Here is a 24,918-nt window from a genome sequence, read left to right on the forward strand (position 1 = left end):
AAGGCCCCTTCGACGTCTAAAAACGTTCCTAGAGCCATACCGGAGCTTATGATTGTTCGTTCTATTTTGTGTACTATTTTGTGTAAAGCTGTCTCAGTTGAGGCACCTTTCACAAATCCGTATTGTTTTTTGTTAAGCTTTGAGTATATCTTAAGGTCTACCTCCATATGCCACAACACTTTACGTTCCATCCACTTGAGTGGTACTGGAGCCAGGGTGATGGTTCTGTAGGATTTAGGGTTATAGTAGTCAGTTTTCCCCGGTTTTGGTAGGAAAATACCCGTCGAGTTGCGCCAGCTGTCAGGAACGTATCCACTTTCAAAGCTTGCCTTTGCTAGTTTTGTGAAGGCATCGCTTATGAGTGGTAGTCCCTTCTGTAGCACTATTGGGCGAACTCCGTCAGGTCCACTGGCTTTTAGGCCGTCAAATTCTTGTACTGACTTCTCAACTCTACCTCTGGAGAAGATAGTGTTGGATGTCCATTTATTGGTACTATCTGCCGGAGTCTCTACGGCAGTCGGATTGTTGTTTTGGTCCTGCTGAGGTCCTGGTGTCGTGGCGAAGTGGGCGTCCACCATGACTGCCAGTGTTTCAGCTGGGGATTCTGTAAGATTGCCATCAGGCTTTCTCACTGTCCCCAATCGGGAAGTTTTGTTGTTTTTTATAATCGCAGATATTCTCTTTGAACATGACTTTGCTTCCATGTTCTTACAGAATTCCTTGAATTTGGATGATTTAGTGCGTCCTATTAGTCTGTTGTACTCCGCTTGGTGAGAGCGTAGTTCAGACCATTCTTTGTCAGACTTTGTCGACCGAGCTTGTCTGAGGCGAAACCGAATACCAGCCTTCGCCTCTCTAACTTGCGCTGTTTCCCACTGAAGTCATTATTCTAGTGATTTCTTCTTGGTGAATGCTAGCATTAGCAACATGTCCTGTGCAGCCTCATGCATAATGAATAATCATTAGCTCTCTGGTGTATAAATTTGAAGGAAGAGGTAACGGTTCATTGATCGGTCTACCTGTTCAGGTTCATATCAAATAAGATGTTGAAACTCATTACTCATTACATCTGTTACATGTTCACTGTTCAGAGCATTCATTTACAGGCTCTTCGTAGGCATTAGCAGTAGCACAAGCAATGGGCATTAGCAGGCTTGCCGTTCGTGGCGCGTATCCTCAGTGCAATTACAACTCTCTCCCTCTCTCTCTCTCTCTTTCTCTCTCTCTCTCTCTCTCTCTCTCTCTCTCTCTCTCTCTCTCTCTCTCTCTCTTTCTCTCTCTCTCTCTTTCTCTATCTCTCTCTCTCTCTCTCTCTCTCTCTCTCTCTCTCTCTCTCTCTCTCTCTCTCTCTCTCTCTCTCTCTCTCTCTCTCTCTCTCTCTCTCTCTCTTGTAGTTGTACCCTGCTCTGTGGAGCCTGATGTGGAGCCTGTAAGGTGTGTATTTGTTCATCGTTATAGCGCTGCTCTTGGTAAAGTTTTTGTGAAGTAAAGGATACTATACAGTATACATTTACAATGGTGGTGCACATTGCACAATGACCATTGTCCTTATATAATACACCAACTTGTATCTGCAGCGACGCGAGGGTGTTAATCTCCATCGTTAATGTTGCTGAATTTTGATGTCGTTATAAATAGTAGAGTTCCAGCTTTTAAGTTGCTAATGTGTCCCACCGATTACAGATTATATTTATATGTTATCAACTGTCTGTGCTTCTGTGTTCTGTTATAGAATAACATTAGTTCCAGTAGCCTTTGCTAGATCTTATCGTTTCCTGAACCATGAACGATTCCGAAGCTGCTCATATACTGGTTCGTTAGTAAGGGGTCGTTCACACTTCACATATTACGTAATCAGCCGAGGGGGATTTCCAAATGATTACGGTAGTGTAATTTTGACACAATAGCTATGTGTAAAACTGATTACGGAATGGGGGGGGGGGTTAAAAATGGGCCAAAAAGTGATTACGTTATATGTGAACGACCCCAGGACTCCTAATGAACATTTAATATCATGATATCACCTGCGTGACCCTGCATGCAGGTGATGGGGTCTATCTTAGATTCTTAGGTACCTAAGGTAGACTACATTACGTGACTCTAATCTGCATGTTAATGAAGGTGACATTGTTTCGTCATCAGTCATGTACAGTTACACGGCCAAGCCATCTAGTCCACTTAATTATCTGCCCTTTAACATCCCTGCAATAGTTGTTATCTCACTCTTTTGTCGGTTGGTTGATAATATGAAACCATTTATCACGGAAATCGTGTTCTGAAAATTGTATCGCGATCGGAGGCAATTGAAGTTGAACTCTCCATGTCAAACCATTGCTAATTATTTTGTGTATTAAACCTTATTGTTGGGGATCGTTCACACTTCACATATTACGTGAGCCAGCCAAGGACTTTTGATTCACTATCAGTATCACAATGTCAATTGCATTTGCTAGTTGTAAGTAAAGTGGCTTACGGATAGTCGATGGGGGGTCTGAAATTGCCCAAATCTGGCTTACGTATACGTGAACGTTACCTGGGGACCTCAGGCTATCAGGTTCATAATAGATATTAGGCGGAATGACAGGCTGAGCGCGGCCCAGTAAATGCATGAACGATCCCTTTTTGTTTTTTGTTAGACGCTGCCCGACCTATTATGTCATCGATGAAATGGCGGGACTGTGGAAGGGGTGCTTACATTTATAAAGCCGTATAAAAGTACATATAAAGTGTCCTTAAAATATTATCCATATTATTTGATATTATTATTAACATCGAACACCCAAGTGCAGTTGAATTGTTGAAAATGAAGTCGCCTCGGAGATAGAATGTAGAAGTTCATTAAAATTTCACTGAAGTAACGACATTTGATATCCACGGTGTTGTGCGGAACACCGGAAAAAAAGTAAGTTGAATGCTAATTTTCAACGAGCGTGCTAAATCACTTTGCAGTTTTTTGCTGATATTTCGCTAGGGGAGCATTTTAACCCTATGTCATGAGGGGTGATTCGGAAACAGCGTACGAAAATGCATTGAAGCACTAAGCAGTTAAGTTTCGACTGTCAGGGGCCTTTTTAGAAAAGTCTCGAAGATAGACTGTATAGTGATTTCGCACGCTCGGTCGAGTGTAGAGTGATTAATCATCATCCCATTCTCAATTCATATTTCAAATCGTGGAGTTTTCTAGGTTTCTAAATATTCTTTCATCAAGACAAAATTCACGGCAGCATTTTGGTAATGCATGAATAAATTAAAGTATTTAGTGTCGTCAGCCCAATATGTTATATAATTATAACTATAAGAACTAAGAAGGGTATTTTATTTGTATAGAGCGTTTAACGCCCCAAATACAAGTTTGTTGCTAGAACAAAGCATTGCTTTGGTTTTGTCTTCTAAGTGAACACTGAACGATGTGTTTGTAAAGTTACTGTTAGTGTGTTAGAGATGTGTGACTACCAGACACCCATTATGTAATTATGTAATTATGTAATTATGTCGGTAAGTACCTTAGTACCAACATCCAGCCACGCGCCAAGTGGGCGACATTGCCTTTCCATGTGCCACAAAGTGACACGAGTTAGGATGTTAACCTTGGTGTGCCACAAAGTAACATAAGGCGGAGATGTTAAACTTGGCATGCGCCTTTCTTTATCTTATAGATAAAAGCAAAAGTAAACGTTAATGAGGCCGAGGGCTTCTAAAAAAGTAACCCAGCAACTTAGTGACAAATGGAACTCTTAATTGACTTATAGAAATTGTATTTCTTCATCCTAGTTAATTTATAGCCTTAGATTATATTTTGTAACAATGATTAAGCAATACATTCACAGCAGGTGACTAAGCGAGACATTGCGATGGAATTGCAGTAATAGTATCGAAAGAAGATGCAAAACAGTGCTTTGCTGATGACGTAAGTTTTACTATTATAGTTGTGATAATGCTAAATTTAAATAACTTCCGATTGCGAAATTTAAATCATTTCAAATTATTATTGATAAAAGTTTCATGTCACCTTCCGAATAGGAACAAGAAAAGAAGTTAGACGAAGAACAGGTCGAACATGATTTAAGCTAACTGTTCTTCTTTCTTCTTATCTACCATACTATTACTATTATACTACTTTTAACGTTCAATTAGTCCATTTTACAATTCTTCTCACATCCTAAATGCTTTGAATATCAAACCTAATCTTTTTGCTTATTTTATCTCAAATTCTTGCTGTTGTATTTCAATCGTATTTATTCCAAACATCGCGTATGCTAATTCATATTTTCTGCTTTAACTTTCGCCCTATACTGGTTCAAGAGATCGTTAGCGCGTTACGTGACCGTCTAGGGGAGGTTATGGAAAGTTTTCCGTTGAGTGTACTTACTAGAGAGTTAGTATTACTAAAGAGTAGCTAATAGCTATGCGTAAAATGGCCGAGAGGGGAGTGGGAGGTCTTGTATGGCCGAAATCATGCTTACGTATTATTCGATTTTGAACCATCCTTAATTATGTTTAACAATAACGGCGATTTCTCATTGAGTCATATCTGAACTCTGAAGTCTGTTGATAAGTTAAATTTAATCTATAATCTACGACAATTTGATGACTACAAACATTTAAGACTTAATAATCAATTTGAGCTTATCTGTCTATATTTATCCAAAATCTTGACATTCTCAAATTTAATCCAGGAGAAGGTGGCCTTTGTGCGGTGGATAAACAAAAGATTGAAGAATGATCGATATCTTACAAAAAATTACTTTAAAAAGTTCCTGCCTCTCAAGGAGGAAGGTGATCACTTCTTTGATATGATAAAGGATGGCATTCTTCTCAGGTAGGTAGATTTCACGCACATGATATAGATGAATCTCTTGATAGCGAAACTGATAACATATTTCCAACTATTTGCCATACATAGATTTTAGAGTAAATTTTATCACAGCTTGAAACTAGCTGGAAGGGTTTGTAGTCCCCCAGCATAACAACCTGTGTTTTATTTGTTAGTGTTCTAATACATCCTCCAATCCAGTAAGTTGATAAACGACTCAGTTCCTGGCTCAGTGGACGAGAGAGCCCTGAACTATCCAAAAACTAAACCGCTCAACTACTTTATGATGCTGGAAAATCATAACTTGGTCCTGAACTCGTGTGTTGCCATAGGTAGGCTGGAATATATTTACTTACCTCATCAGTCATCGGCTCTAATTTTACAGACCAAGAATTTTTTTTTCCGGTCCTTTATATATTAGTATTTCGGTCCCATATAATATATATTATAGTATGGCCTAAGTATCATGGTTCTCTTAAACATTTGAAGCTTAATAAACGTGTTGAAATTGTAATTTTTAGATATAATAGAGGTTGTTTCTGTAAAACTAAATGGGATGGCAGAAGTTTTATTTTTGAATTTGTTATTCAGAAGTGGTACTTTAACAATGATACTTTGCGCAGGTTGCCGCATAGTTAACATCAAACCTGAAGATATGGTTGACGGTGTTAAACAGTCCCAGCTGAACGTGGTATGGCAGGTTATTAGAGCCGGACTGATGGCTCACATCAACCTGAAGAGTTACCCCGGACTTAAGATATTGCTTAATGAGGGAGAAACTGTGGGTAAGATAACTACCATGATGAAATTGAATAGCTGAATTAGAGTCCTGCTCTAGATCATCTTACTCCTTTTATTTTAGTACTCAACATTTCAATTTGAACTAACTAGCTGATTTGTTTTCTGAACCCAAATATTAACCAAGCTCCATTCAATTTCAGCTAAGTTAATGGCAAAAACTCCAGAAGATCTCCTGGTACGATGGGTAAACTTTCATATAAGGAGGGTGTGTGACCACAAACAGATCAAGAACTTTTACAAAGACATACAGAATGGGGAGGCTTACACCTACCTGTTCACCGCTATCGCACCTCAGGACACCGGACTTCTTCCTCTCAGGGTCAGTTTTACATTCTTCTCATTTCCTTCTTTCCTTAGTGTTATATAAATAACAATATCAGTTCTGTTCTTCAAACTAACTTTCTTCCTGTCAATTACTGTGTATATGAAAAATGTTTATGAATGGCCCCTATTAGCCGCGGCTTTACTTATTGTATTCCAGGAGACTGATTTAGCAGACCGAATGGACATGCTCCTTGAATACGCAAGAGATCTTGATGTATTGAACTTCGTGACTCCCCGAGACATCATCAAGGCAACATCAAGCTGAACACGGCGTTTATTGCTCAACTTTTCAACGCTTTTCCGTCCTTAGAGGTAGATGATCAAGAAGACCAAATTGATGATTTTGATGAAATGCAGTACAACGATCAAACAGAAATGTTCTTTGAAGAAACTAGAGAGGAAAAGAGTATGTAAGATTATTAGATAATTACATGATTATTAATTAGTTGATTTAAGTTTGATTATTTGTTAAAATATGCTAGATCTGAATGATTGTTCCACTATTTTGAATATTGTCTGCCCTCCACATCTAATGTCCTTTGAATGAGATTGGGTGACTGTTTCACAAAGTTGCAACACTTTCACAGGTTTCAGACATTGGTTGAACAGTCTCAACTTCACACCGTACGTCTCTTACCTTTACGAGGACCTAAAAGATGGTTACCTCCTATTACAGGTGATGGCACTTATTCTAAATTCTAGTCATTATATTTATATCCATAATAAATATCAAAATGAGTGTTTTTGTGAAACAACCTGTTTTTAATACGACTTCTTCTCAGGTGTTCAACGTTTTGAAGCCAGGTATGGTGAACCAGGACGAGATAAACGTCCCTCCCTTCAAACCTCTCCAACAAGTGTACCACGCAGTGGAGAACTGTAATTACTGCATCACACGGTTAGTACTTATCTTAAGGGTCGTTCACATATTACTTAATCAACCGAGGGGGGAGGGGGGTTTCCAAATGATTACGCTAGTGTAATTTTGACCCTATAGCTATGTGTAGAACTGATTACGGAGGGGGGGGGGATGGGGTTAAAAACATTCCCCAAAAATTGATTACGTAATATTTGAACGACCCCTTACCTGGTGTGACATTCCCTCTGTTTGTATTCATTTCACTTTTGCTCCCTCAGAGAAGCGATAGACAAATTAAATTGTGACAGACTCTTTTAAATCTGGGAAGTATGGTATTCCCAAATAGGGAGAAAATGTTGTCGTGTATCGATATATCATAGCGTAATGGGCAACTTGGTCGTTTAGCTCCGGACAGTCTATGCAACGTCTATGCAACGTCCATGCAACAACAAAAGAACCGTCTATGCAACGTCTATGCAACGTCCCTGCACAATGAACACTCTATGCACACTCCCTGCACGGTCAGTCTATGCAACGTCTATGCAACGTCTATGCAACGTCCCTGCACAGTACCATATGAACACCGGCTACTAGCCGGCTACTAGCCGGCTACTAGCCGGCTAGTAGCCACTTTTGTAATAACAGCTCCTCAACTTCACATTACCAACCGGCTTCTAACCGGCACTTGAAAAGTGGTCACTAGCCGGCTACTAACCGGCTACTAGCCGGCTAGTGACCACAAAGTGGCTACTAACCGGCTACTAAGCGGTCACTAGCCGGCTATTAGCCGAGCTCTAAAGCAGACCTACTAGTAGCCGGTTCCAAACCGGCTACTAGCCGGCACTTAGAAAGCGGTCACTAGCCGGCTACTAACCGGCTACTAACCGGCTAGTAACCACCAAGTGGCTACTAACCGGCTACTAACCGGTCACTAGCCGGCTCTTAAGCGGACCTACTAGCCGGCACTCGAAAAGCGGTCGCTAGCCGGCTACTAACCGGCTACTAACCGGTTACTAGCCGGTTAGTAGCCGGTTAGTAGCCGGCTAGTGACCGCTTTTCAAGTGCCGGCTAGTAGCCGGTTTAGAACCGGCTACTAATAGGTCTGCTTTAGAGCTCGGCTAATAGCCGGCTAGTGACCGCTTAGTAGCCGGTTAGTAGCCACTTTGTGGTCACTAGCCGGCTAGTAGCCGGTTAGTAGCCGGCTAGTGACCACTTTTCAAGTGCCGGTTAGTAGCCGGTTGTTAATGTGAAGTTGAGGAGCTGTTATTACAAAAGTGGCTACTAGCCGGCTAGTAGCCGGCTAGTAGCCGGTGTTCATATGGTACTGTGCAGGGACGTTGCATAGACGTTGCATAGACGTTGCATAGACTGACCGTGCAGGGAGTGTGCATAGAGTGTTCATTGTGCAGGGACGTTGCATAGACGTTGCATAGACGGTTCTTTTGTTGTTGCACGGACGTTGCATAGACGTTGCATAGACTGTCCGGAGCTAAACGACCAACTTCCCGCGTAATGATATCCACAGTTTAAGTGCCATGAGTTTAGACTTCCCTGCAATATCGGGGTTCATGAGATCTTAACTCGGATATATTAAATGACAACTTGAACTAAGGAGATGTAATTCCACCACGACCAGATAACAAGATGTGTTTTCAAGGTAACAATATCTACGAGGGTAACAAGTTGTTGCTGTCTCTTCTCTGGCAGATGATGCGGTATTATACTCTATCTCTTATGACGTACGGTGACAGTGACAAGAAACTTACCGAACAGGAAGTCATCGAGTGGTGTAACAAGTCAGTCTCCCGCTGCAACCTCTTTAATTATTACGTTATTCGTTGTTAAACTAAATTATGTGTGTTATAATTGTAAGATCTACAAATTTTATTAATACGATGGAATTTGGCGGCAATAATTGGATCTCAAAGATCCGAACGCAGCGATTGGAATACTCAATGCAGAACAATTTCAACCAGGAAGCTGAAGGAGGACAAGGTGAAGAAAGGTCGCCATGTTTTCAGGAACTTCAGAGTTTCTACTCTGACGAGCAGCCAGGCAATGTTGGATCTGATAGATATCATTCAACCGGGGAGTATAGGCTATGATATGGTGGCAGCGGGGATTACTCCTGAGGTGAATTGCTTGATCACTGTTTTACCAGTTACCGTTGACCGTTGATCACCCATTTTTAATTGAAAAATATAATAATCACGAGGCTACATAACATTTAATCACTTTTTTAGCACAATTCTAATGTTTTACTCAACAGGATAAGTTGGAGAATGCCCGTTACTGTTTAACTATGGCGAGAAAGATTGGAGCTACAGTATTTGCACTGCCCGAGGACATTATTGAGGTAAATTTGACAATTACAGAAATGAGACCTACATTCAAATAGTTCTCGTTCGACTTTAATCGAATTTTTTAAAACCAAATCGATAACATAAAGTTTACGACGAAGGGCATATATTCATAATAAATCATTTCAGGGCAATAACAAAATGATAGGACTTGTTTTCGCTAGGCTGATGAAAGTTGGTGCCAACCTGTAACATAATCCTGGAATTTTCATAAGGAAAGATGAACTCTTCAGGCGAACGCTATTTCGTCACATCCTCTGCTTGAACAATGGACAATATCTATCTATTCGAATTACGAATGGAGCTTTTTGTTTTCAAAGAAATATCGTATTAATTATAATCCCAAATAAAAATAAATGTCGTCTGGTTGCAGTGAAATTCGTTTTATAACTCTCCAAATGTTCTAAAGACTGCTCTCAGTTAAGCAGTTACATAAATTTAATAAATCTTGAAACTCAAGCGTTAAACAGCTGTATTTTCATCGACTTGAAGAGTCGATGTAAATTTTAATACAACTAGCAAGATTATATATAAATATCTATCTCCTTGACATAAAAGTTGTTCATGAAAGTGTACGATTAAGAAAATTGAGTAGAGTGTAGAGTGAGATTAGAAACTGACGCTGACACTTTGAGCTCGTACTTGGAATTACTAATTAATTTTATCTCATGAGACTAGTTAACAGAACCAGCACCGTCAACACATGCAGACTTCTTTTTTCGGACGAGTTTTCGTAGCCAGGAATCTCACCATTACACAAATCATGTTCATCACAAGTCGGAGAATAGGAGTACTTAACCAACTCCGTATCTATTCCGTACTTCTCTGATTCCCTGGTCAAGGAAGACTGTAGAATGGGGGCCACGCCCTCGCAGGACACTTTCCCGGGGGCGCAGGATTTCCACAGCAACTCCAGGTCTTTATTATCAACCCGGAAGTGGATCCAGAATGAAATACAGGAGTCAGTTTCGTAGCCATTTGCGCAAGTTTCTGTGTAGTCCGTAGAACACGCTGAAATTATGATAAATTATAATCTAGATCTTAGTCACTTGACTTTATTCGTATGGATGATATTGGAATTGTGTTCATAAACGTAATTTATAAGGTTCACATTACACAATTGAACTTCTGGACGAAGATCTGGAAAAATCAAGATCAAATTCTGTTATGATTGGTTTTTAATTTTAGGTTAAAATTTTGTACCAGACACTGACAAGTAATGCATATTGAATAAATTGATAAATGATCATCAATAATTAACATTATTCGTTAATTAATATTAATCCTTGTATGCTTAAACGTTGAACTCACATTGCGTAGTCTTAAGTGAAGCGTATTTAGATTCCAGTTGGGTACCGTTCAAGTATTGGAATTCCTGACACTTGTAGTTGTAGCAGACGATGCCCGAAACAGGACATGTTAGGATTATTGCGGTAAGGAGAATTGTCACTATTTGGAGATTCATGATCCGGATCGCTCAACAAATTTAAGTATAAGCCTTCCTGTATAAATATTTTATTTTAAGCGCGAATAATTTCAAGCTACAATTATAATTGGCTTGAGTTGTGATAATTGAGAAAGATTACTGAAATCAAAACATTTTCCGAATTGAGTTGAAGATCTAGATAAAACGGAATATAGATTCGGAGATGCGGAGATCAAGAAAGATTTATGTATATCATATTGTCGGGAAGATTAATCACAAGCTATATTAATATATTATGATGTAGCCTAAGGCAGGTAAGGTATATTGCATATATAACGTATACTTGTATGTTGTAGCAAGGGGATTAGGAGAGTGAGACTTAACGTATAAGTTACGGCTAAGCTTTGCCTTTATAAGTTTATATAAACGCATATTGACGGATTATTAAAGCAACACGTCCGAACTCTCTGCAGTCTTAAATTAATGCAAATGCTAGCCGCGTTATGAAGCCGAAGGAGCAATTTTTGACATTTAAATAAGATGCTATCAAGTATCAATTTATAAACGTTCGCGTGTCAATATTATGAATTTAATTTTTGCAATTTGCTTTTCATTCGATCTTGATTTATAAATTAGTTGATTTATGACAATTTCCCAAACAGATTTAAAATCTTGGGCGTGGTTTTTTGGCGAATTTTAAAGGGCTGTCATGTGTCATGTCGAGCGTGCTAAATCACTTTACAGTCGATCTTAGAGATTTTTCGATCTTAGAGATTTTTCTTAAAGAGTTAAACTTGGATCGATGTATTTTCGCAAGCTGATTCTGAATCACCACCATGACATAGGATTAGTATTAAAATGCTCCCCTAGCGAGATATTGGCGAAAAACTGTCTCGATCACGTGATATGACCATACAAAGAAGTTGGTATAATTTCTCGTTAGGGTTAGGGTTTCAGCATATGCTTTTGTTAAAGATTGGGTGAAGGTTAGGGCTGGGATCAGATTAGAGACTAGGATCATTTCGATTAGTCATTTAGGGCCACCAAGAGAACGTGTTTGTGTAAATTTTAAAATCTTTCAATAAGGCCTATTTCAACATTTTTCAAAATAATCCCTTACGGGTAAACCGCCCCTAAAATGTCACCTGTTTTTTGGGCCCAGATTGCCGAGTTAGGGCTAAATTTACAGGGTTCTGAAGTGTCTAGGAATAATATTTAAACCTTTTTCTAGCCTGCCAGGAAGATTTGGAAATTTGAAAATAAAATCAGGTACAATTTTTTTGACGTTGAAATGGGGTCACTTTTAAAACACCTCCCCTAAAATGTCAACTCTATATGTGTGATAATTACAAAATGTACAGGAGGCCTGATTTATATTTTGTCACTAGTACTATTTGTTTTGTCTTATTAAAACATTAAGCTACTTGAAAACATTCACTCACTAAAGGAAGTGCCTCAAAACCGTAATTACCCCCTAAAATGTCACATGCACCACCCCTAAAATGTCAGCTAAAACAGGTTGTGTAGCACTCAGAATGTTGCTCAATTATTAATTTTAACCACTTCTGGGACAAATATAACCTATTTCTGAGAGGTGTTGACCAGAATTTCTCTCTCTGTTGAAAAAAAAATGGTGGAATTTAGTCAATTTACTTTTTGTGACTTTTTGGGGACTTTTTTTTGAATACCCAGAACTTACGGCAAAACAGTAACTCAGTCAACAAAATTTACACCTGTAGTTAGATTATCTAGTTATAAACTAACAATTGACACAAAGGAAATGGATTCAATGTGATTTTAACCTAGTGCAAATTGCATGTTTTAATTGCATTTTTTGGGATTTTTAACATCATCCTGCATTTTGGCAATTTTAGTGACCTGTAGTTAACTAAGCCAACCCAGTAATCGATCTGACCTTCTCTATAGACTAGATTTGACTGCTTTTAGCAAAATTGGATGTCAAAAACTACTAGTTTATGGTAAACCTATGATATGCCCCCTAAATGTCATTTTTTTCTCCCCTAAAATGTCAAATTTGTTGTTTGTTCGCATGGTGTGCGATAATAGCTCTTGTTTTGGCACTTGTTAATTATTAACATCAACTATTAACGATATGTGTAGTAGGGATAAGGAGAAGAAGAAATTCATTAAAAGATCAAAGGCATAGCAGAATTAGCAGGCATCTAGAATTAGCAGAAACCGCGCGTATATATATATAAATATTACAGACCTTACTAGGACCTGGTGGCGTGAGTGGTAGGCACGTTGGCTCTTAGGCAGCAGATTACGCGTTCGATACCCATCGGAGGTAATTATTCTCCCACATTTTTTTGGCATTTATGAAGAACTTTATTTTAAATTGAACTTTTATTGACTTATTGGCATTTTCTAGGCCAGATTGAGATAAATTTGGCTGGAAGGAGCTGTTCTTGTATGTAGCAATGCATTGCATCTTAGGAAAAGCCTGAGTAATTTGATCAGGTTAAAATGACATTTTAGGGAGGATAATTAGACATTTTAGGGGATGTTTATTGCGATTAATAATATAAAACTAATTCCTTGAGCTGCCAAAGCTTTCCAATATTACCATTAGATGCTAAATATGATGTTTAATAGGCTGGTACCTCCATTTTATGGTGCTTGTAGTCTCAAAGCCAGAATCTGATAAAATGACATTTTAGGGGGCGGCCAGGTGACATTTTAGGGGAGGGTAGTAATATTGAGTAATGTATAACTTTCCATATCTCCAGTCATATGTACAAAGTTGCTAAAATATGTAAATATCACTATCCTAGACCAAAACCGAGTTAATATTAATGAATCCCAGAGTTATAAAATTGTGCGCTTTTTTTCAAAAGTAAAAAATTCGTACAAATTGAAAAAAATGCCCTTATGGCATCATTTAGATTCAATTTCAGGATGTGGCAGGGTCCGAATGATATTTTTTTATGTTTAGGAGTTACAAATGATTAGGTAAGATACTTTTTAAGAAGCTGGGATCCAATCAATCAAGAGTGGCATTTTAGGGGTGGCTGACATTTTAGGGGCGGTTTACCCGTAAACAAATTTTAAAAGTTTGTGTTCGCTCGAAATCTTTAAGTTTAGGATGAGAAAATGATAATATTAATATATGTCATTAACTTTCGTGGGATTGGGAAAGCAGAAAAACTAATCGAAATCGAATGAGCAAAAAATTCACCTTTCGCACGTGCAAACTTTAAGGGGGAGGGTTCACCCTGATTTTTTTGTGAAACTTGGTTTCGAGATAGCAGTTGACCAACAAATTAAGACTGGTGACCGAACTTTTGAGGGGGTCCCCGACCCCAACCGCCAAACGGTGCCCGCGGGGCAGCCACGCCCATATTTGGTCCAAATTAGGCCCAATTTAGCCAAATACCCTGAACATGCCCAAAACCCAGATTTTATGTGCTCTACTTGTAGCTAGTGGTCCCCTGAACAAGTATATGAATTTTCATCAAGATTGGGCAAAAAATGACTGAGTTATGAGCCAAAAACCATATGACCATATTTGGGCATACGTACCAAATTTGATCGATTTTGGCCCATAAATTGGACAAATATCAATATTTTTGAATGAAACCAACTTTATATGAAAGGTAACCTTATACTACACATTCTCTATGATTATCAGCTCAGTATCTACCTAACAGTGGATTCTGTGTTCAAATAATCACAAAAAATGAACAAAATCGTCCATATCTCAGTTCGCGATATTTGCAAAACTGATTTCGCTCAAAACAATAGAACTCAATAGGGTTTCAATGTTTTTACATGAAATTTTCAGAATCAACGTAGAATCGCATTTCGACCTTAAGTTTTGTATTGAAATTTTGAGTTAGGCCTTAAAAAAAATTTGGCGGCCAAATTCTGAAAAATGCCTGGCAAATTTTGGAATTTGGCCGCCAAATTTTCGGCGGCCAAATTTTGGAATTTGGCCGCCGAACTGAGATATGGACGATTTTGTTCATTTTTTGTGATTATTTGAACACAGAATCCACTGTTAGGTAGATACTGAGCTGATAATCATAGAGAAGGTGTAGTATAAGCTTACCTTTCATATAAAGTTGGTTTCATTCAAAAATATTGATATTTGACCAATTTATGGGCCAAAATCGATCAAATTTGGTACGTATGCCCAAATATGGTCATATGGTTTTTGGCTCATAACTCAGTCATTTTTTGCCCAATCTTGATGAAAATTCATATACTTGTTCAGGGGACCACTAGCTACAAGTAAAGCACCTAACAAATCTGGGTTGTGGGCATGTTCAGGGTATTTGGCTAAATTGGGCTTAATTTGGACCAAATATGGGCGTGGCTGCCCCGCGGGCACCGTTTGGCGGTTGGAGTCGGGGACCCCCTCAAAAGTTTGGTCACCGGTCTTAGTTTGTTGGTCAACTGCTATCTCGAAACCAAGTTTCACAAAAAAATCAGGGTGAACCCCCCCCCCCCCCCTTAAGCGGACGTTGTCAGTTGTGTGCGCATCGAATGCATGTGCATCGTAAATTTGATATGTGTGCAGTATTTATATACTTTAAGTTTAATAAATCAAAAGATTTTGAGTAGAGTACTCTAATCACAACGGAACTCCAAAGTCGAGAAAAATCGTGAAAATTGGAACTTTCATTGATTTTAGCAATTTTCCCCACGTAAGTAACTTTCCGATTTTCTACTCCTTAATATGTAATAGTAATAAATCAATGGTGTGAAATCGACTTCAGAAGCTGTCAAAATTAAAAATCGATTTTGAAAATCACTCTACTTGATGACGCGTCTCCAAGTGGTGATAATGACGTCATACTCCTATTAGTTAAACAATCATATTCAAGATTTGTGATCCAAGATGGCCATATCTTTTGTAATTGTTAATATACAGACATTTGAATATAACTATAAGCTACAATCAAAAGGTGAAAGCGTGATCTCTGATCCCTGATAAATATACATTAAATATGAAATGAAATGAGGTATTTATATATATGATTAACCAACAACACAAGGAAGGTGGTTAACCATGTCAGAACTGTGAGTGATGTGAGCAAATGTGTAAAAGTGAACAAAAGTATAAGTATAACTCATGATAAGGCTAAGACAAAATGTTTGCCTCATGCATAATGTAAATATACGTGTAAATTCAAAAATTCATTCGAAAATTTGAAAGAGTGAACGACTATTTGTATCGCCTCATTATTTCTGGAATTTCTTTATTTGCATACAGAAAAAACTTTTTCAACACATTTAAAGGCAGTAAATACATATGATAAGAAGAAAAAAACTTACTCGATATGTATTACATAATATGTATAATATTGTCCACTAAAGAAGATAATAAATATGTACTATTGAGCAATGAGTTCTACTTTACCTTTTCATGAAACATACGTTTTCAAATAAAGATAACCAAGAAGTACATTGCCTTATACTACCCATGAGCCTATACACGATTTATAGCATCGAATAACAGCATCCCAACACCATAATCTGTTTGAAAACTTAACTAAACCACATAAATACAATTGTTCTGGCTTAATAAGTTTACTTATACTATAAAATCTGAGCTGAACAATTCTAGACCATATCTAAATGATTATAACACTTTGTTGTGGTCAGCAACGGACCCATGAAAAGAGCTTTATATTCAAATTTTCATTTCATACCAGCATTATTTCAAGTTACCCTTACTGAGTTACAATAGTGTCTAAAATAATAAATATAGATACAATTACAAAATGGCAATCAATCAAATTAAAACATCAAACTGTTACAAGATTAAAGTAACCATACCTTATCGGTCCTAATTTTACTGGCCGTAATCTTAAAATCTTTTGAGTTTTGTAATAGGTGAGTCAAACAACTTTTGGTCGACGAAATATTGACTATCAAAATGCAACTACAGCGCAAGATTGAAATTCCGATCATAAACTCTCGATCTCAATCGCTTCAACTTGCTACTGAAGTACTGACTACTGAGGTTTTGAAGTACACAAATACTGACTGTTATAAGGGTCCACCCCTCCGCGTCAGCAAATTTTTACAGAAGCTATAAATAAGCTGCGGCATTTTTTCAACCATGCCCTTCTCCCTTGAGACTGACGCAACGATCCCTTGTCGAGCGGGGCGCGGCTAATAATCAGTGTAAGAACCGCTTACTGTGTAAGATAAAAAGCTATCTCTGTCTTGAATTATAAAAGTTACACAGTTTCCAATTTTGCTGGAAGAGCCATAAAAAAACAAAAATCAAAAATAGATTTTATCACTATCAGTCATCTTTCAATTCAATGAATCCGTCGACCGTCTTAGCTAAATGTTCCAACGAACACGCCTTTTAATAAAAGGTCATAACCCTAAAATATTAACTATGTAGTCTAAAGTGTGTTAAATCCTAACAACTTATCGGCTATTATCGTTGTGACAAGAGCCACAAGGACACCGTCTCCTTAGAGATATCCTATTGAGAGGTGCCTGGTAGTAGCCCTCCTGTTTGGGTGGGAGGGGACCGTATATAACGGGGCGGTGAGCTGACTTTATCACGTTGAGGGAAGGACGGGAAGAGTAGGCACTGTCCCCAGACACACTCCCCGAGCTGGAGATGCTGGTGTTACTGAAGGTGTCGGACTTGGTTACCCGGACTGGCGGATGGGAGGGGAGTCTATTGTCAGGTGTTGGGAACATTTGGTAGTAGCGGCACCCCGTCCGGGAGTTAGTGGACAGGGACGGTTGGTAGGGACGAGCGTAAGTCGGGTTGAGGTGGGAGTTACTGTTCTGTACTTCTGGGATCAACTGCAGGTTCACGTTCCGTACTGGCTCTGGCGCTGAGTTGCTTCTCCTGAAAATTGTAGATTATTACAGCTATATTTAACAGTGCTATAGCTAACTCTAAAGCAATGAGACAAAAGTTCGATAATGAATAGTGCAATTGGCAACAGACGTTGATTACTTACTGTCTTTCGAAGCGATTCTTATCCTTTTTAGACTTGTTTTTGAAGAAACTAATCTTTGAATTAGAACACTCAGAGCTGCGATCTGAAATTAGGGTTTCTACAAAATAAACATGAAGTTTGACTGACGAGATGTAGATGAAGCAATTAACTGGTTAAAGCAAATAAGACATTATGACATCGTATATCAATTCAAAATTGGTGAAATGTGTTGATTTGGTACACCTTACAAATTGTAAGATTACAATGTCATCACCGTAAAATTAATCGTTGTTAAATTTAACCCACTAGTCGATGAAGCGAGATAACTGTCGAGACTTGAATTTAACTTTCCGAAAAGATTGTGTTTAAATCTTTTGAAAAACGTCTGCTTCTTCTTGACCGCTCGAGTTGGACCAGGTGAGCTATTCTGACTCTGAAGGGTTTAAGGTTAAAACCTGAAAGGCATCATCACGTGGATGGATCGACTCAATGTTTTCAAGAGGATACACACGGTAAAATTTCGGTTTTGCCACTTGAGTCTGTGAATGAGAGGAGCAATCTACAAATATTTTCCTCCTCTTGCTATCGCACCTCAATTACTAGAAGTATAACATTATCTTTGCGTTTCCTCGTAGATTCGACATGGGAGTGGGACGAGAACAATCTCAAACTTTCTACAGCATAATAAGCACTATATTATACAATATGTTTATTGCTTAATACTAATAAGTTTGATTAATTACCATTTGCTCATGCGGGAAAGACTAGCACATACATAATATAATGAAAAGGTTGGGCAAATGCGATGAGAATTCCTTTGCTTTGTTAATGTAAATTGTAACGTGGCAGGTTTCCCGCTCCCTAATCCGTAATTAGAACTACAGAATCAGATCGGTTTATAGCCGATCGTAACAGTTGTACTGCCGATAGTTTATCGTCACCGACCCAGCATATTCTGATATGCATGCATGCATGTAGCTGTGCGCGCGCGCGCGCCCATTGATGTTTAGGTAGCTGTGTATTGTTTTACTTTTTTATCGTTAAAATGTCTTTGCGCCCGCCGCGAAATCCAAGATTTCGATGCACTTAAGTCTAAGGTGACAGCTGATTCGTCAAAGAAACCGTTTATTTGTGACGAATCTTGCGAACCCGTTGTCCCTTCACTCTGAGATAGTGATCAGCAGACTTAGTAAACTGCACGTGCGGATTAGACGGAACAACTGCAGTCTCGTGTGGTTTTCAGTATCATGGCAACAACTTTTTAGCAAAGTTCTGCTTGTAACCCTCTTCAGGACGTTTTATCTGAGTTGACCTCAACTCAATCAACTTCATCCCTTTCAAAAGTAGAATGAAAGACCCAATCTTTGTGGTTCTAGCGACCCTCATCGTGCTACTCTTACTACTCGCCCTCTTTCTCCTAGGACTGTTTATTTTCCTCGTAAGTTTAATGAGGACAGACTGTAGGCTGGCAGTAGCACAACTTCAGGCTACCATCACCAGGATTTGCAGCCTGGAAAACGCACTTTAATAGAATTTGAAATGTTGATGATCAGAAAATTTGGGAAATGTTCTCGCACAAATTGGAGCTCGAACCGACTTTATGACGGATGTTGAAGAAAGAAGAATAGATTCGATCATACATACATTTTTGGAAAGGGCCAAACTTCCTCCCAAAACACTACTCTTAATTAAGAAAATTACAGATCTAGTTGATAATAATAAATTTGGTGAGCTAATTATTCTTGACTTCAAGCAATTTTAAATACATCGAAATTTGTCTAAAAAATGAAACGTTCTAACTTCTACCTCCCGTAATTTCTAACAGATAACACTTTCTTATCTCTATGACCGTATGTAAAGACAGCTATTTTAGACGCGATCGTTATCGATATATCTATGTGACATCGGTTGGTTCTTGCTTTTAAAATCATTTTTAAGGAACCACGATGGGTCTGTTTCATATTCTAGGATGACTCAGAGCCGCTGCGTAGATACATCATGACCTGGCCGGAGATCATATCATTACTCGGATATCATATCCCAAGTACATATTGTGATTTGGTGCCATATCGGCGCCAGACCACTTATGGGCTAGGTGACCGAGTGGTTAGAGCATCCGCCTTCAAAAGAGAAGGTCCTAACGGCGCCCTATCGGTAGCGGTATTCGCCCAAAAGACCTATATATCAAACCAATCATCATTTATTTTAAGACTACTTATGCCGATAATGGTCACGACTTTTTCTTATGTATCCAAAATATTAAATTCAATATCTCTTTTCAAGATAAGTACATTATTTACGTAATATACCCATACCTGAGACGATTCAAGCTTGCATAAATCCTCATATTGTCTCATCTCGACTGAAATAAACAACTTTTTACCTTTCCACATTTCTAAACTTAATTCTTTTCACCACAAAGAATCTTTCGCACTAAAAAGATAATTCTTATAACACTCTAATTCTAAGACACGGCTTAACTTATTATTTTCTTCACAAATAACACTCAGGTTCTGTAGAAAATAATAAGAAAACTCCAAGGCGCATTCAGCTGACAGATTTAAGAAATAAGGAAAATCTAGGAAAGAAGTCACGTAGTTAGTTGCTTCCCTTACTATAACCCTATAGTTGAATTATGTGAATTATTCTCACCAGGGTGGGGAGGTCTTATAAACTCGCTATGTTTTTCAGCGTTGTCTGTGTTCCCGGTGTTGGGCCTCAAGTTATTTAAACTGAAATAGTTTATAGTTTATAGTACGAATATCTTTAAACTCAGGTTTACTTTGTCGCCCTACATATTTTACAACATTAGTAGCTAAGTAACATTAGCTAGGTAACATTAGGAGGCTAAGTAATATTATCTAGGAATTTAAATAAAGTAGCCAGGTAACATTAGATAAGAAACGTAGCTAGGTAAGGGTTAGGGTTAGGGTTAGGGTTAGGGTTAGGGTTAGGGTTAGGGTTAGGGTTAGGGTTAGGGTTAGGGTTAGGGTTAGGGTTAGGGTTAGGGTTAGGGTTAGGGTTAGGGTTAGGGTTAGGGTTAGGGTTAGGGTTAGGGTTAGGGTTAGGGTTAGGGTTAGGGTTAGGGTTAAAGTCTTATGTCGTAGAGTCTTACGCCGTAGAGTCCCGGACCCGGTTACGAGATGCTACTCACAATTCGTAGATATAGTTGATATTCTCGTAGTTAGGATCGTCTTCACTATTCATCCAAACAAGCTTACCAGACTGCAAGGGATAGACGTTTTAGTAATTACAGTAATCACATTAATTATAGTAGTCAGTCACATTTGAGAGCTACGAATGAGAAATTGTACTCATGTTCCAATAGTGAGGTTTGCGTCACGTGACCTGACTTACGACTACGTCTGAAGTTTATGAGGGAGTGAAATGTGTCAGCTATAATGAGTATATGTGACAGGTTTACTGTTTCGTTGCTATAGACCGCGACACTCACCAGTCACCTACCTGATAGCACAATCTTACCTGAACTCTCATTAGGGCCCTAATAACTATTGAGCAATTTCAAAGTTCATGAGAGCTATCAAAGTTCCAAACTCAACCTCAGGAGGTTTTAACGGGCTAAGTAATATTAACTAATTCATTTAAATAGGTTAACTAACAATCATTTTAACGAACCGACTGATCGTAGAGAGGGATAACTTTAGGTTTAGGAGGTTTAGGAGGAGGAATGCCATTTATTGGAGTGTCGTGGATAAGTTTTAGTGCTCCGGCTACACTCTGATCAGGGAGGAAAAGTTCCTGCGCGTAGCGCGCTATCAGCATCTTGTACTCTCGCCTTGTAGACTGTTGTCCGTCCTGGGGAGATAAAAATAATAACATACATATCAAATCTTCACATAATTTATTTAAAATTTTGATTGATTTCACATTTCTCACCATTCATTATTTTATTCCTATAGGAATGGCCGCCCCACTTTCACCTAGGATCCTAGGTGGAAGTGTTGTTATCAAGACTTTGGGCGGCCATAAAACTCCTGTTTCGAAAGTTGTCCATGTCCTTTGTAATTGTACTTGTATGACTGACCCACGCTTTTTATCATACATATATAATATAATACATTTCGGCTCATTTTATATTTTTGTTCGATTTGCTGTACATTTGTATATTTTATATTTTCTAACTTGCAAATCAAATCAAATGAGGCATTGACAGTGTATTTTATGAACTATTCACACAGTGCCAGTATATTTTATGTGATATTGACAATCGGCTGTTTTTTTTTTGAAATTTTAAATACCGATCTGCGGTCAAACACACAACTCATTCCCATACCCTTACAGGAGTCACGATCTCATTACGAAGGAGAGAAGATCTATTAGCAAGAATTAATTAAGCTGTTAACGCGAAGTCCCCGCTCATTTAAAATTTGTATAACAATATAATTCCATCTCTTATATTACCTTCATAATAAATACACATTTCCGGAAAGATAAGACCTCCCAATTTGTAAGTATACATTAAAACATTTTGACAGCTCATCTCAATTTGCCGTTCAATTGAAAAATTAAATTATATGAAACAATGAGGACAATATTATTGAAATTACACAAATTCTCGTTGCGTGAGAAGATTAACACTGCTGCGATATTATACACGCACTTTACAAATCTTAGATAATGAAGCTACAGATCACAAATATTGCAACAAAATGTTACATTACACAGGATACATCCTGGAAACTTATTATTTGGCACACTAGACTTATCGGCATTCTTTCGATATGTAACTCACACAATCTACATTCTACATCGGTTGCCAAATAATTATAGAATGTAAGTTTGGAGACTGAGTTCAGATAACCCCGGCCCGGTTGGTTTGTGTTGTCACATTTCTCAATAAAAAAATTGCAAAATATGTAAATTGCACGTCAAAAATTCTCTCCTGCATTGACTTGGCTTCATCAGCTGACAGTCAAATCAATTAAAAATTACAAGGGCGACATTTTGAGATGAAACCAACAGAGCAGCTAAAAACAATAACAGCAGCAGAAACTGAGACTGGACTGGACTGATTAACAATTATGTAAAACAGTGAGAAAGCTTATCCAGTACCTACATCACTTTTTAAGAGTCAATTTACCCGAGGCAAGGTAAAATAAACTGAACAGGGAGCAAGCTAGATCTGGTTAGTGCAGTTCCAGACTCCAGAGTGCCGTATTACTCGACATACCTTACGAGACATATTTAATAGGTACGAAAGTCGACTCAAAGTCGGTGGTTTTTCGAAAAAAACACCATATTTTCAGTTCCAGAGTGCCGTATTTTCTTTAATTATGACTTTGTCGATTTACTATCAATATAGTAAATTATCAATATGATTCATCTAACAAATGAACATAAGTGTTACACCTGGGACTCCGACTACACTGGAGAGAGAAACGTCCCTGTACCAGAAGATCAAGAAGAAATTGACTTGTAATTTTTAAAATTTCATATTTTATTTTATTGATTTTCTCAAATTGAATATTGGGTTTTATTTTTGAAAAATAAAGAAATGAAAAAAATCCCCAAATTAACCATGATTTAATTTGGGGTACGAAATGAGTTGGTTTTCGGCAAAAAATCCCATATTTTCGTTCCCAAATCATTTAGGTCACTGGAATTTCGTCGAGTATAAATATGTCTCGTAAGGTAACACAAGTTTCAGGGTAACCCATTACTGTGCACTACCCGGTAGTGAGTCTAACTCTAATGATAACGAAGTAAATCTCCATCATTATCACACCGGTTAACTTGTTTCCGCTAACTAGATCAGTCAATTAAAGTGGGGCGGCAATGCATATAAACAGGTGTAATTACGCACGTTCATACGCTGTACTCCAGCTCCATTTTAACTGAAACTTTGGTATTTTGCCGCAGTTTGGGTCTGGTTCGCGAAGTGTAGGCTTTATGGTACAGGTTCACTTTCGGCTCTAATCTTTTAATTGGCAACCAAACACACGTGTGAATAGTGAACTTACAAATTTCCTTATATATCAGCTATATATTATCGGCTCAATATCCTAGCTGTTCCATGCTATATTATGTATAAGTTTGTCAATGGATTGTTTTGCGAGTTCTGCATTGTTAGATGTTTAGCGCACACTACCCAGTAAACAAACGGCTACAATATAGCAATTCAGGGACTATTTGTGAAACAAACGACGGTAACCGTGACAATGCGACATATTATTAAAATTATAATATCTCATTTTCTGGCTTATATCACGTTTCTAATATCTCATTTTCTGGCTTATATCACGTTTCTAATATCTCATTTTCTGGCTTATATCACGTTTCTGGTCCTTTTTTAAAGGAATTAAAGATGTCTGTACTGTCATTAATTATGAACAATGCAAGGCCGCATGAATGAAGTCCCATAATAAGCATCTAAAAGTAGCAGTATTAACTGCTAATTTGATTTTCTTTGTTCAATAAGAGCTGCTACTGAGTACTTACTCCTCTATTAAGGTATAAGTATATGCAGTATTGGACTGGTACCATGTATTAATAATGAAATTGAAGCTCGCTGATCAGGGCGGGGGTGGTTGCGGGGTGGTTGCAGGGCAATAGAGGCCGCAATATTGCTTGGTACTGATAATTGCAGCAGAGTAGCAGCAGTATTATACTCGGGAATGTGTAGAGCGAGGGGGATGTTTAAAAGTTGCGATATAATCAGATGTAGAGATGTAGGAGGAGGACAGCTGCTCAATATCCCATCACATAGAGATTTGAGGAAGAGAGATTTAGGCGGTTGTTATATTACATTTACTGATGAACTATCTGCCAGATCTGTGTTGTTGCGGCCTAATGATGAGGACTGTATTTGTGAGAAGTTTTAATAGCCAGGCTAAAAGACACACTTCACCCTCTGTCCCACTCTGCTCTCTCTCTCTCTCTCTTGCCAACAGAACACATCCTCAATAATACGACTAATGAGAAAGTTGAAAGTTAGCAGCAAGTACCCGATGAGATGTGAGGTGCAATGAAGTGATCTGACTAACTTCTCTCCTAAGGGTGTAATCAAATAACTGAAAGGAGGGTGACTGTCTAACTTCGTGTATTTGTGTGAGATTGAGCAGCTTTTTAACTAGTAAAGGTAGCTAGATGAGTTCTGGAACGATCGTTAGATATCCACTATTCACTCATGTGTTCATATCTACGGACCTTAAATTCACTATTTGCACGGACCTTACTTAAGAGATTTCTTGCTGAACTATTTAAATTGATTTCGGGAACTTTTGAAGAACCAATATCGCTTGTTATAGTGCCATCTTGAGCTCAGCAGGGCATGCAGAAGGAGGGATTTTGCGAGGACGTGAGATCTAGGCTAACGAGCCATAATAAATTCCGAGAGCTGTGTATATAAGCGGGACCGAATCCAAGCTCTTCTA

At 38.3% G+C, this 24,918-nt stretch overlaps 4 protein-coding genes across 6 annotated transcripts in view; 2 read left to right on the top strand and 2 right to left on the bottom strand.

Annotated features, from left to right (window-relative positions):
* The window catches only part of LOC134825991 (lysosomal cholesterol signaling protein-like), a 383,362-nt gene that overhangs the window by 333,808 nt on the left and 24,636 nt on the right, over positions 1 to 24,918 (bottom strand). The gene's annotated exons all lie outside the window — the stretch shown is intronic.
* LOC134811465 (uncharacterized) lies at positions 4,768 to 6,795 on the top strand. Its single transcript, XM_063818305.1, has 7 exons — positions 4,768 to 4,819; positions 5,015 to 5,145; positions 5,437 to 5,598; positions 5,755 to 5,933; positions 6,096 to 6,344; positions 6,526 to 6,614; positions 6,721 to 6,795. Exons 1-5 carry the CDS (start codon positions 4,794 to 4,796, stop codon positions 6,201 to 6,203), a joined length of 606 nt encoding a protein of 201 aa, XP_063674375.1. The 5' UTR covers positions 4,768 to 4,793; the 3' UTR covers positions 6,204 to 6,344; positions 6,526 to 6,614; positions 6,721 to 6,795.
* On the top strand, positions 8,486 to 9,430 carry LOC134812713 (plastin-2-like). The gene is made up of 4 exons (XM_063820249.1): positions 8,486 to 8,593; positions 8,774 to 8,930; positions 9,067 to 9,153; positions 9,287 to 9,430. The coding sequence occupies exons 1-4, from the start codon at positions 8,505 to 8,507 to the stop codon at positions 9,347 to 9,349; spliced, it is 396 nt and encodes a 131-aa protein (XP_063676319.1). The 5' UTR covers positions 8,486 to 8,504; the 3' UTR covers positions 9,350 to 9,430.
* Positions 16,131 to 24,918, bottom strand: part of LOC134825995 (uncharacterized) — a 32,973-nt gene continuing 24,185 nt past the window's right edge. For 2 of the 3 annotated variants that reach the window (XM_063838234.1, XM_063838235.1), the window contains 7 exons: positions 21,161 to 21,340; positions 20,679 to 20,749; positions 20,177 to 20,256; positions 19,840 to 19,886; positions 17,831 to 17,957; positions 17,546 to 17,642; positions 16,131 to 17,430 (listed from right to left, as the gene is read on the bottom strand). In XM_063838234.1, coding sequence (XP_063694304.1) covers positions 16,995 to 17,430; positions 17,546 to 17,642; positions 17,831 to 17,957; positions 19,840 to 19,886; positions 20,177 to 20,256; positions 20,679 to 20,749; positions 21,161 to 21,340 — 1,038 coding nt within the window. In that variant the 3' untranslated portion in view covers positions 16,131 to 16,994. The remainder of the gene's footprint in view (positions 17,431 to 17,545; positions 17,643 to 17,830; positions 17,958 to 19,839; positions 19,887 to 20,176; positions 20,257 to 20,678; positions 20,750 to 21,160; positions 21,341 to 24,918) is intronic. The other variant, XM_063838236.1, reaches the window with a different exon arrangement.

This window comes from Bolinopsis microptera, chromosome 1 (assembly GCF_026151205.1).
Source record: "Bolinopsis microptera isolate Bmic1 chromosome 1, MBARI_Bmic_1.0, whole genome shotgun sequence".
Lineage (NCBI taxonomy): Eukaryota > Metazoa > Ctenophora > Tentaculata > Lobata > Bolinopsidae > Bolinopsis > Bolinopsis microptera.

Excerpts from the sequence above, each read along its gene's own strand:
- LOC134811465 (XM_063818305.1), top strand. The coding sequence starts at position 4,794 with ATGATAAAGGATGGCATTCTTCTCAG. Across the intron at positions 4,820-5,014 it reads AAGGATGGCATTCTTCTCAG|TAAGTTGATAAACGACTCAG; the intron begins GTAGGTAGATTT and ends CCTCCAATCCAG. Across the intron at positions 5,599-5,754 it reads TAATGAGGGAGAAACTGTGG|CTAAGTTAATGGCAAAAACT; the intron begins GTAAGATAACTA and ends ATTCAATTTCAG.
- LOC134812713 (XM_063820249.1), top strand. The coding sequence starts at position 8,505 with ATGATGCGGTATTATACTCTATCTCTTATGACGTACGGTGACAGTGAC. Across the intron at positions 8,931-9,066 it reads CAGCGGGGATTACTCCTGAG|GATAAGTTGGAGAATGCCCG; the intron begins GTGAATTGCTTG and ends TTTACTCAACAG. Across the intron at positions 9,154-9,286 it reads TGCCCGAGGACATTATTGAG|GGCAATAACAAAATGATAGG; the intron begins GTAAATTTGACA and ends AAATCATTTCAG.